Here is an 11,487-nt window from a genome sequence, read left to right on the forward strand (position 1 = left end):
GAAAAATTAAGAGGCTTAAAATGAAGCAAGCAGGAGGTAGATTCAAAACAGTCTGAACAAGGTGGTCTTCATGCAATGGGGAGTTAAACTGTGGAGGTTCTTGTAGTTGGGTGTTATGAATGTAAACATTTCCATGAATTTCAAAGGGAAAATGGAAAAAGTGATCGAGGAAAAATCCATTTGAATAACACGAAGAAACTACGACTGTCTCAAGAAGTCCCTCAGCTGTCAGGGAGCTGCAAGAGTTAGCATGCTCCACATGGGCCCATAAGTCAGGAGCCAAGGGTTATCCCAGCACGCAGGGCAGAGACCTCACCAGCTGGGGCACAACCCCACTGTATGCAAGCAACTTGGTGGCAGTGTCTCTCAACAGTCCAGCAATCATTAAACCAACAGGCCTTACCGACCCTGACCAGCCCCACCTGGGGCCTCCACCCACAGCCACTGCTCATGGGTGCAGGGGCTCCATTTACACTCAGGCCAGGGCCTTCAGTTTCTGCGTGAGCTGTGTTATAGATGTACCTCTTTCTAGTCCTTCCTTGAGCTGTTTGGCTTTCCTGGTTTGAACCTGAACCTGAACCTGACATGTTACCTTGTTTCTGCCTGATGATCACTGAACTGTTGATAGGACCTTCTTTTGACACCACCCCTTCTCTAGTTGTCCATCTCAAGAGCTGTGGGTCTGCACCTTCTCAGTGAGATCATTGCCCAGCCTTCATTGTGGTCATCCTTGGCTCCTGGCTTGTTCTCTGATGTGGAAGAGTCTTGTTTTTGTTGCTCCCTGGCAGCTCTCAGACTAAGGCAGGGCTTGCCCCCACAGACTCCTTGCAGCTATGTGTCGTAAGACTTGACCCCATGGCCACCCTGCAGTTTCTGTTTCGACCCCAAGCCCTGCAAGGGGTTGTGATCAGTATGCAGAGGCAGATCCATAGGCTTCTCTAACCTCCTCTGCACCCAGAGTGACAACCCCTGCCCACCAACTCCTTTAGTACCTTTTGGGAGCATCTAGGTTTTGTTATGCTCCAAATCAGTAGCCATCGAGTAGCATCTCAAGGACAATCTGGTACATGGGTTGATCTGCCCCTCTACCTCCACTGCCAGTGCTCCATTATTTTTTGTCAAAAAGATGTATGGGGGTTTTTGGCCCTTCACAGGAGCCTGCCAGCTTAAGGTAGCGTCAACCTACCTGGGATCCACATGCCAGCAGTTGGGGTCCGCCAAGTACCCCAGGAACTCTACCCTGTGCTGCTGAAAAGAGCAAATCTCTGGGGTTTGACATGGAGTCACCACTGCTGCAGGTGACTCGGGACTTACTCAGCATAGTCTGTGTTCCTGTTGAGCACTGGAGAACCTGAAGATACCAAGAATACCGCTACATAGTTATCAAGCAGGCTGTGCAGCACATCATTTATCAACGATGGAAGGTGGTCAGAGCACATGAGAGACCAAATGGTATCACAAGAATCCTCATAGTGTACCTGGTTCAGAAAGCAGTTTTCTGTTCATTCCCTTCTAGCATGCAGGAAGTGCAGAGTTTCTTAGAATTCGCCAGCTTCTTTTGATGATCCCTAACAGGGTTTTCCAGTATCATGGCTCCTATAACAGCACCTACTTGGAAGGGGCCTCACTTTCTATGGGCATAAGAAGCTGTGCAGCTTCTGAGGAACTGAAACAGGCATTCACCACAGCCTGCCTCACAGTCCTGCCCAGGCCTTGACTGGCATTTCATTGTGGAAGCAGATGCCTCTGGGCCATTGGGGCCATACTCTCCTAGAATCTGGCCCAAAGCAGGACCCGTGACCCTATGTCTTTTTCTTTAGGCAGCTCACTCCCACTGAAGAGGAATTATGACATCTGGGACAAGCAGCACCTGAAAATCAAAGCTGCCTCTGAGGAGTGGTAGCACATTCTTGAGGTAGCAGAAGAACCAACAATGGTGCTGACCTACCACCAGAACCTGGAATACAACTGAGGGATGAGTTGCTTCTCTCCCCACCTTGTCTGCCAGTTCTCCCTCCCTCCCTACTTTGTTAACTGTCCATTCATCACCAACGTTGTTTTCCAACCCAAAAGTCTGCCAGCCACACCAGCTGCCTCACATATACTTGCACCAAATGACTGTCAGGGCAGGTGGTTTGTTGGTGCAGTAGTTGCCAGTTCTACCACAGTAAAGCAATTCCCTTTTCTCCACCTGTGTTCTCATTCTTGGGATAAGGAGTGAGGTGGACGGTGCCTATGTCCATAGGCTCCTCTTCTGGGGATAGTATGGAAGGTGGAGCAAAACATGGTGGAGCTCCTCCAGAGGTCTGCATATCTTCCTGGTAGAGCCAGGTGCTTCTCCAGTGATAAGCCAGTCTGACAGGCTTCTCCAGGCTCTGGGGTAGGCGAGTCCTAGACACCTCATCCTGAGGGCCACAGACAGCCCTAGAACTTCCGAGGGTCACGAAATCCAGCCAACAGGAGCTGCAGGGCATGGGGCTGGGCACATGCTGGCCAGCAACACAGCTCAGGAAAGGGCTGGAGACCAAGGTTTGAGCATAAAGGGAGCTACCCCTGCAGCTACGCTGGCAAGGGTGCACTGGTGTGTACCTTAGGCTCCAGGTTAACTCCAGTGCGATCTGGAGAGCAGAATATAACACAGACTAAGCAACCACAGGAATTGGCTCCAACCATCTTGCACCTTCTCACCGGAGTTTAAAACCCTGACCAAACACATCTTGAAGGCGTTAACATCAATGACCACAGATTACTTTCACACTCTACAAGCCCTTTAGTCACTCATTGCTACACCCATCCTGAAAAAGCTGCACAAAGGTTTAGGAAAAATTTTTAAAGGGTGGGGAAGGAGCACAAATGCAAGAGAGATGATAGATTCAGGCTTGCCAGTTCTTCTGACATGAACAGAAATGTTGGAAACAGGACCTGAGAGACCACCTGCTCCCAATCCATAAACAAGCATTATAGCATCCCAACTTCCTGATTAAAGACAAGGACAGACTTTGATCGTGGATTTTTGTTTTTCTTTAAATAAGCTTTATACGGACACCTGGGTTGCAGTCCTAAGCAACAGAAAGACTGATCTCTCTGCTGTGAAGTACTAAATGTGAAAATGCCTGAAACTATCTTAAATACAAATTGCAGAATTCAGACTACAGAATTGTATTTTATAGATAAAACTGGATTTCAAAGAATGAGGAAACTGTATAGTTACTCAATCCATTTTCAGACTTAAAATTCAACTGTATGGATTGTGTAAGTTAGTTACTGGAAAACAAACAGAACAACCAACTAATAAAGATGTGCTAAAGAGAGGTAGATAAAAAAAATCAAGATATTCCTTGCCCAAACCCAGGTATTACACTTGAACTGCATAGACATAGAATTTCAGCACTCACATTTCTCCCTGAGGTAGTCTTATGTCCTTGCTTTTATTCTAGTCTCAGCTTCCACACACCTGTAAGCTTGTTTATGACACCCAGTGTGACTACATGATGCAATTTAGGAAGAGAAGTACAGTAAAAGGTCAATCATTTTAAAACCATACCATTCATATCCCTAACAGTGCTGGGTTTTTTTAAACATGCAATTGGTTTGACTGTGCAATTCTTGCCATACTTCAGCTGAGACAGCTCTTTTACTGAAAAATAACCGATGAACATTTTAAATGCATAAAAATAAAGCTACGCTTGTCTCATCTGTACAAATCCGCATTTTGCAAATTGAATCAGTCATACCGTACAGTATTAAAGGGTGCCATAATTTCCCAATAAGTTACTGCCATTTAACTACGCATTTTTCCAAGGCACAGTACAGAAAAGAACTCCTACAATGGTAGATCAGCCTATCACATGAAAATTTTCACCTTCTAATAAGACAGTGGGACATGTGTTTGTTCTTTGTATTGAGCAACATAAGGCAGCACAAGAAAATAACAAGTAAATTCAGATGTCTCGGGTTCTTCATCATAGTCACAATGAATACTGGTCCACTATACAAATGAGAGATACAAAGCTGTAAAATACAATATGGGAATACAATTTTATTGTGTTAATCTGCATATGTATTGGTACAGCTGTTCTGTGAATGCTTCTGAGGAAAATTTTTCCATAACTCTGGCTCTCCCAGCTGCTCCCATTGTGTCCTTTAAGAGAGGATCTCTCACAATTTTTTCCATGGCCTCAGAGAATTGCATTGGCAGAGGATCACACAAAAATCCTGTAACATTATGCAAGATTGATTCTAAAGGGCCGCCTGAATTAACCGCTATAACGGGACATCTCATATACATTGCCTCCAGAGGAACAATGCCAAAATGTTCATTGCTTGGTGTATAAAGCACACATACAGAGTTATTAAGAAGGGACATTTTCTGTTCATCTGAGAATGATCTCAGAAAAGTGACATGGTCGTCAACACTAAGCCTGACCGCAAGTCTCCTCAGCTCTTCGTAGTGCTCCACATTTTCCAGAACCCGTTTATCATAACCACCTGCCATAACCAGGTGAACTTCCTTCCACTCATGAGAATCCAGTCTTCCTCGAAGATCACTCAAAGCTTCGAGAGCCAATGGTAGATTCTTTTTTCTCTCATACCTATTAATGGAAAGAAACAAGAACTTTTTCTTTTTTGGTACCAGGTCAGCTATGTCTGCAGGAACTACTGTTTCAAAGCTACGGATGTTGAGCGATGGGTAGAGGACATCTGGGTTTATGTGAGATAAGGACTTAAACGTGTCCTTGAACACACTGGCGGTGAACCTGCTGTTCACAACAATACAGTCTGCCATGCCAGTCGTGTACTCCTCCAGCCAGTCGAGCGGCAATCTGTAGATGCGCTTTAGGAAAGATTCTCTCGTGGTCAGAAGCTGATCAGGAAAGTGACAGTAAAACAAAACCTTCTTACGGGTTCTGGCCAGTCGAAGTATAGGAATGCAAGCAGACACCTAGAGCCACCAGGAGAGACAGGATAAGAGAAAACGTTCGTTCGTTATTTGCGCTAGTGCTGCTGGCGCGTACATGTGATTTCAGAGCCATGCTCCGAGAGCCAGTCCTTTAAGAGGACTCGCAAGAACTCCAAGTGCGTTCTCCTCCTCCCCTCCACAAGCACATCAAGCTGCACTCCCTCACCCAGGACCTCTTGCCGCGGCTCTAGATTTCCTCCTTCACCTCGGCCTGTGCGGCCGCCAAGAACCCCCTCTCGCTCGAGCCCTGGGCCTTCCCCTCCTCCCGCCAAGGCCCGCCACCGGAGAGCCCAGGGGGCAGCGGCTTCTTCTCCCCCCAGCTGCCCCGGAGCCCCCCCGCCTCCCCTCGGGCCTCCCCCCGCCGCAGCAGCGGGGCCGCAAACGGCGACGGCGCCCCCACGCACCCAGGCCCGTCTCATCCCGTGCCCGCACCTGGTCGCAGACGAAGGCGTCGGCGCGCTCGCCGCTGAGCAGCAGGACGTACAGCGCCACGAAGGCCATGCGCAGGGCGGCGCACAGGGCGTGCCCGCGGCCCCACAGGCTGCGCGGCAGCCACCCGCCGGCCCGCCGCACCGGCAGCCCCCGCGCCTCCGCGAAGCAGCGCGTGGCGTCGTAGTGCGCCGTCCAGATCTGCACCCGGCAGCCCCGCGCCTGCAGCGCCAGCGCCGCGTCCACCACCAGCCGCTCCGCCCCGCCCAGGCCCAGGTCCGGGTGCAGGAACAGCACGGACGGGCCCTCCCCGGCCGCCGCCGCCATGCCTGCCGCGGGGGGAGCAGGGGCCGCCCGCCCGCTAGCCACGTCCCGGGCAGCTGCGCGCATGCGGAAGCCCAGCGGCCTCCGCAGGACACGTCAGGCTTCCTCCCGGGCCTTCCCTTCCGCCCCGCCCGCCGGGCGGCCGCGGCGCTGCCCGGCGCCACCTCCCGCGCGTTCCCTGCACGGTCGCCCCGGCCCGGCCGCCGGTGAGGGGGCGAGCGCGACCGGGGAGTCGCGCGGGGTGAACTCTCTCGGCAAGCGGCGGCTGAGGGAGGAGGGGGAGGGAAAAGGGGCCGGTGCTGCTCAGGCGCCATCCCCGGCAGCCGCGGGGCCCCGGGGGGCGCGGCGCGGGGGCGGGGCCTGCTGCGGGCTGGGACGTGGCCGGAGCGGCCGTACAGGAGCGTCTGTGAGGCTGTGCCGATCCCCTGCGCCGCTGTCGCCATGGTGAGGCCCTGCCTGGGGCAGGGGGTGGCTGAGGCGCCCCCTCTCCCCTGGCGGTGCCCGCCGCCTCTCACCCCTTCCCGGTTCTCTTCTCTCTCCGCAGCCCGGGCCCAACCCCAGCGCCACGAGCGTCGGCTCCTCCGGCCGCTCCCCCAGCAAGGCCGTGGCTCCCCGCGCGGCGGGCTCCACTGTCCGGCAGAGGTGGGTGCCCGCGGCGTTTTAGTGGTGGGGGCAATCCCCCCCGCCCCGTCCTTTGTGGTTGTGGCTGGGCAGCCCCAGCGGGGGGCAGAGGGACGGTGCGGAGGGGCTGAGCTGTGTGCTTCCCCGGGGTGTGCGGCAGGGCTCCTGTGGGGCTCACTCACCGGTCCTCGGTGCGTCTGGCCGCGGCCCCGGGCGGTGCTATGCCGGCCGTCGTGCCCTCTGCTCGCCTAGCTGTACAGGCTGATGCAAGGCTCTTGCTTCTGCGGAGTCTCTTGGGGTGCTTGGTGCTAGAAGCTGGCAGGCTGCTGACGTGTTTTGGTCTTTGTTTCATTCTGTTATCCCCTAAAGGAAGAATGCCAGCTGTGGGACAAGAAGTGCGGGCCGTGCCACTTCCACAGGTACTGGTGGGATGTGGCGATTCTACACTGAGGACTCTCCAGGGCTCAAAGTGTAAGTTGGGTATCTGGGTGGTGGCAGACGTGGGGGCTGTATATTTCACCTGCTTGTGTAATCCTTCAGTCTTTGAATTGACAGATCAATGTCTGGTCTGCATGGGAAAACATACTGAATTGATGGCTGCTTAGATAGATTTGGGACAAAAGATTTTATTACTCTGTAAATATGGAGATGTAGTTTTTAAAGTTATAGAGGCTTTAAAAAAGTAGGTACCAGTTATATTTTTTTACCTGCCTAGACTTACCTTAAGTGGTCTTTGAAGACTGCAAGCAATCCCACTGAAGTTGGGAAAGATTACTTGTCACAGTGAATTTAGGCATCTATGTGCATGTTTTTGTTCTCTTTTAATTAAACTTTTGTTTTTTTCTTTATTGATAGATATGTTGTGATCCTGTGCCCCTCCCCCCTTGAAAACATAACTGATATGCTAAATACTTGCAGAATCTGAGGTGTTTTTATTAAAAAGCTGAAGACAAATTATTTCAGTTAAGCTTGAAAAGTGAATAGCATTCCAATACTTTGTAGATCTCTGTTTTTACAGGGTGAATATTCCAAGATTGTGGTCAAGTATCTGTGGTAGTCCCCCTTAAGCTGTAAAGAGACTAAGTTTTTACTTTTTGGCCAGTTTGAATCATTCAGATCAGGTTCCCAAACAAGCTTTGCAGCCTAATACTTGGGTAACGAAGGTGGAAGGTGTATTTCAGCTGATGGGTGTGTGCTAAGTCATACCCTTAGTAGGAGCTTGTGCTTCTTCTGGAGTTATACCTCATGGCCTCCTGTTCTTACTGGGTTGAAGAGACTGAAGACACTCAGGGATGTGCCTATTGCTTCTTTTTTTCTAGAATCCATTAATATTTTATTCTGGAGCCATTTAGAAGGGCTGCTGCTGGCTACACAAACAGAACATCTGGGGAAGGGCTGGTGATAGTCTAGTTGGTGATTGTTCCATGAGTAATCTGTGCTCTGATGTTGTCATACGTTTTCATTTTCATATGTGCTTGACACTTTAAAAACCAAAAACTATACAGCAAGCCTTCAAAGTAATGGTGTTCTGCTACTGCAGGTCTTGCTTTCTCCATTCTGAATCCAGAGGGGAGACAAGGCAAAGAAAAGAAAAAGACAACGAGCAACAATAGTGTTCTAGAGCAAATCTGTACAAATAGGCAAAGCAACTATTTTCTGTGTTGTTTGGTCTACTAAAGCTCAATTAAAAGAAAAGAATAAGAGAAACAGAAAATACAGACGTGTTCTACCATTAGGTAGATTTTTTTTGTTGTCAATAGATTTGTGATGCAAGCTGTCAAAGCAGCTTTACCAATTTCAGTAAGTTTCCTTTTGCATCTTTTGGTTTCACTTTTGATGTTGAATGGCCACTCACTCAGTGGTTCAAATCTTCAATACGAGCAGGTTAGTAGATGGATTTTTCCCTTCTATTTATGTTGCAACACAGTGGTTCCCAATTTTAAGGTTTTGGAACACTAGGAGTGGGTTTTTTTGCAAGCTACCATAGGTAGCTGTACGGTCAGGCTTTTAATGTAAGATACAAATCTGTAAAAGTGAGTTGGTTTTACAAATCACCTGCACACTAGAGGTAACATTTTCTGAACCATGGCTTGGGAGCAACTTTCTTGCTTGCAGTTTTCCATGTGTTTTAATACATATGTTTTTTTCCATAGCAACCAGTTGTTATGATCTCTGTCCTATTCAGTAGGCTTAAAAATGGAAATAAGTTATAGAGGGGTTGAAGTTGCCTCAGTAAAGTGCTTCAGAAGAAGTTGTTTTTAAAAATGGTTGTGATTACCACTGCATAAAGCAGTGTGAAAGCTTAGCCTTTTGTGTATTCTCATGTTGTTTAAAATATGAGCTCTTAAAATTATTATGAAAAAATACATACAAATAACCTGAGAACAGATTACTTCATGCTAGCTATGATCAGGAGAATTCCTCTCTCGATCAAAAGTTTTATGTTTTACATTGTGCATAATTATACCTCTGATGCTTTAGGTATTTAGTATCTGTACCCAACATCAGAAATAATAAATATGTTGAATAAGCAATTTTGGTTTGCCTCAGGAAAGTACATTGATCTGTAGTACGGAATGCTACAAAATACATATGTCTTTAAAAATGTTACTAGCAGAAGTGAGCTGTGGGGGATCTGATTGAGAGTGGGATATGATATTTTTCTCTTTAAAACTCAGATCGAGCATCGCATACTTAGAAAAGAAGACTAAAGCCAAACTTGTTGCTCTTGGCACTTGGTATTCTGTGGCACTTGGTACCTGGTTCCCTGTATCTTGTCTTGAGCTTTCTTGCTTAAAGATCTATAGGTGGTGTTTCCTGTGGAGCCATGACAGAGAATCAAATTGGGCTTGTGGTGTAATATGCAGCCTTATGAAAGACATTGTGAGAACGCACAGTACCAAATCTTTAGAGGTGCCTGAATTGGTTTATTTATCTATTTATTTAACCTGCGTGGTGGGCTGAGAAGATTCAGGTGCATGGAGGAGAATTGCAGGGTTCCAGCAGGTTGTCTTTGGGACTGGAGGGAACGGGAGACACATGTCAGTACTGGAAAGCTGATTATTCTGTAGGGGGATCAATATCATCTGCATGTTTAAAAAAAGCCACGAAACGCACAAACAGTCCCCCCTGTTTAATTCCATGTTGCTCTGTTCTGGTTCGTGGTGCTCCTCTATTGCTGTGTGCCTTTGGCGAAGAGTAGCTGATGTATTACTACTGCTAAAGGCTCAAATGAATTAAATAGTATTTCAGGTACAGTGTAAGAATTTTGTGCACCTGATGTTACAATTTGTATTATGTAGGACATAAACTTCAAATATATATAAAACACTGGGGATTGAGAAGTACATTCTGTTGCTTAGTGAAAGATACCTCTTGTTAGGGGTTGCTTATGTAGTCACTGTGTGTGGACTTTTTTTTATTTTGCACATTTTGTCATTGGTTTACTTGCTGAATGCTTTATGTCTGTGTTCAGGGTTCTCCATACCCAAATAAGTCTAAGTATCACAGATAATAAAAACTCAGTGTAAGATTACAGTTACAAACACTTGAAGTACATGGACCATGATGTCATAGAAAAATATGTTAGTAAATTGTTTCAATCCATTTTCAGCTTCTTTTTACTTTTTTTTTTTTTTTTTTTTTTTTTTTTGTATTCAGGTAACATTTAACTGGTTATAAACAGTAACCTGGAGGGTAATCTAGGCTGGATAACAGAATTCATGGTGTTTCTCCCAATGGCAGTTTGAAAATCAGAAATGAGATTGTATGAAGCAGCGTTGAGTGTGTGTAATTGTATAACAGTGCACATAATTGTTGTGTCTCAACAGTGTGAAGCAGCTGATTTAGTCCCTCAACATGTACCCTAAGATTAAACTGTTTTCTAAAAACATCACTATTCAATCTCTAAACAATGTATAAAAGTGGGAAGGAAAAAAGTTAAGAAATTTGTTAATTTATATAATGATTTAACAATGGAGTTAACTTTGACATTCTGTATGTCTTTTTCAAGAAAACAGCAGTCTCTCACCCACTGCTGACGTTGTTTTCAAATGAAATCAAACCTCTGAAAAAAGAGCTAATGCAAATTTTATGCCAAAATTTTACTAGCCGCTAGAGGACTCTGTTGGTTTTTGTATCTGACTACATCTCTGCTCAGGTGGCTATCTGAGTAGTAAATACAGATGATAATTTTCCGGAGATCGTTTTCACAAAAATGAATAATAACGAGCCATTAATTACTTTTTAAATAAGTGGGGTTTTGTTACTATGTTGTGCTCAATAGTTACATAATGTTTAGGGTGTGTAAAACTGTGTCTTTAAAAACATAGGGGCAGCAGCGGTTTTTGATAGAGATGGCTATCTCATTTCTGTGTACTTTCAGGTATTTCTATGGGAATGGACTAAGAGTTTTCTCGTACAATTGCTTATGAACTGATGAGTTCACTTGGCTGATAATGACTGGCCTTTGGACAAAGCAGACTCTTTTTTTATGTTAATGCATTTTTTTTCTTTATTTTTAGTGGGCCTGTTCCAGTTTTGGTCATGAGCCTTCTTTTTATTGCTTCTGTGTTTATGCTGCACATCTGGGGTAAATACACTCGTTCATAGACTCAGCTGCCAACTTAAAGCATACATCTTGGACCAAAAATATGGTGGATCCTGGTTGTTCTTGGAGAGAGACTGGGGAAGCTTCTATCACCTGGTGAAGTCCTGTCAACTTTGGCTCTAATACCAAATTAATTTCTCAGTTTGCTATTTGGGCAGGTTTAAAGTCTGTCATGGGTCATTTTATATTTGTATCTGTACACTTAGAATACAGGTATTGCAATAAAAGTTGTATATGGAAATAGAAACAGTCTTAACTGTATTTTTTTCTCCTATTCCAACATACCACATTTAAAACATTATACCTGTAGTTTTCATATATAACCATATTTCTGCGTAAATGCCATTTGACAGTTCAAACCAGATTCTTCTATACTGTACATTGCTATATAATTTTATGCCAGAAGGTTTTTTTTTTGTGAATGGGAGAGGCAAAATCAGGTGCACAAACACATTTGTTGAAATAAAACTGAGGGACACTAAGTGAGCTGGTCATGTTCTTCTGTTAACTGCAGAGAAATAGCTGGATTTATTTCATTTATTTC

At 46.2% G+C, this 11,487-nt stretch overlaps 2 protein-coding genes across 2 annotated transcripts; one reads left to right on the forward strand and one right to left on the reverse strand.

Annotated features, from left to right (window-relative positions):
- Positions 1-4,014: 4,014 nt before the first annotated feature.
- ALG2 (ALG2 alpha-1,3/1,6-mannosyltransferase) lies at positions 4,015-5,895 on the reverse strand. The gene is made up of 2 exons (XM_074823579.1): positions 5,393-5,895; positions 4,015-4,942 (listed from the first exon to the last, which is right to left on the reverse strand). Exons 1-2 carry the CDS (start codon positions 5,777-5,779, stop codon positions 4,040-4,042), a joined length of 1,290 nt encoding a protein of 429 aa, XP_074679680.1. The 5' UTR covers positions 5,780-5,895; the 3' UTR covers positions 4,015-4,039.
- Positions 5,896-6,001: 106 nt separating this feature from the next.
- On the forward strand, positions 6,002-11,190 carry SEC61B (SEC61 translocon subunit beta). Its single transcript, XM_074823591.1, has 4 exons — positions 6,002-6,157; positions 6,258-6,355; positions 6,704-6,805; positions 10,858-11,190. Exons 1-4 carry the CDS (start codon positions 6,155-6,157, stop codon positions 10,943-10,945), a joined length of 291 nt encoding a protein of 96 aa, XP_074679692.1. The 5' UTR covers positions 6,002-6,154; the 3' UTR covers positions 10,946-11,190.
- Positions 11,191-11,487: the final 297 nt, after the last annotated feature.

Source organism: Strix aluco, chromosome 1 (assembly GCF_031877795.1).
Source record: "Strix aluco isolate bStrAlu1 chromosome 1, bStrAlu1.hap1, whole genome shotgun sequence".
Lineage (NCBI taxonomy): Eukaryota > Metazoa > Chordata > Aves > Strigiformes > Strigidae > Strix > Strix aluco.

Bases quoted from the DNA above. Each gene is read 5' to 3' on its own strand.
- ALG2 (XM_074823579.1), bottom strand. From the start codon at position 5,779: ATGCGCGCAGCTGCCCGGGACGTGGCTAGCGGGCGGGCGGCCCCTGCT. The intron at 4,943-5,392 runs GTGCGGGCACGG...TGGTGGCTCTAG, and splicing joins ACGCCTTCGTCTGCGACCAG to GTGTCTGCTTGCATTCCTAT.
- SEC61B (XM_074823591.1), top strand. The intron at 6,356-6,703 runs GTGGGTGCCCGC...TATCCCCTAAAG, and splicing joins GGCTCCACTGTCCGGCAGAG to GAAGAATGCCAGCTGTGGGA. The intron at 6,806-10,857 runs GTAAGTTGGGTA...CTTTATTTTTAG, and splicing joins GACTCTCCAGGGCTCAAAGT to TGGGCCTGTTCCAGTTTTGG.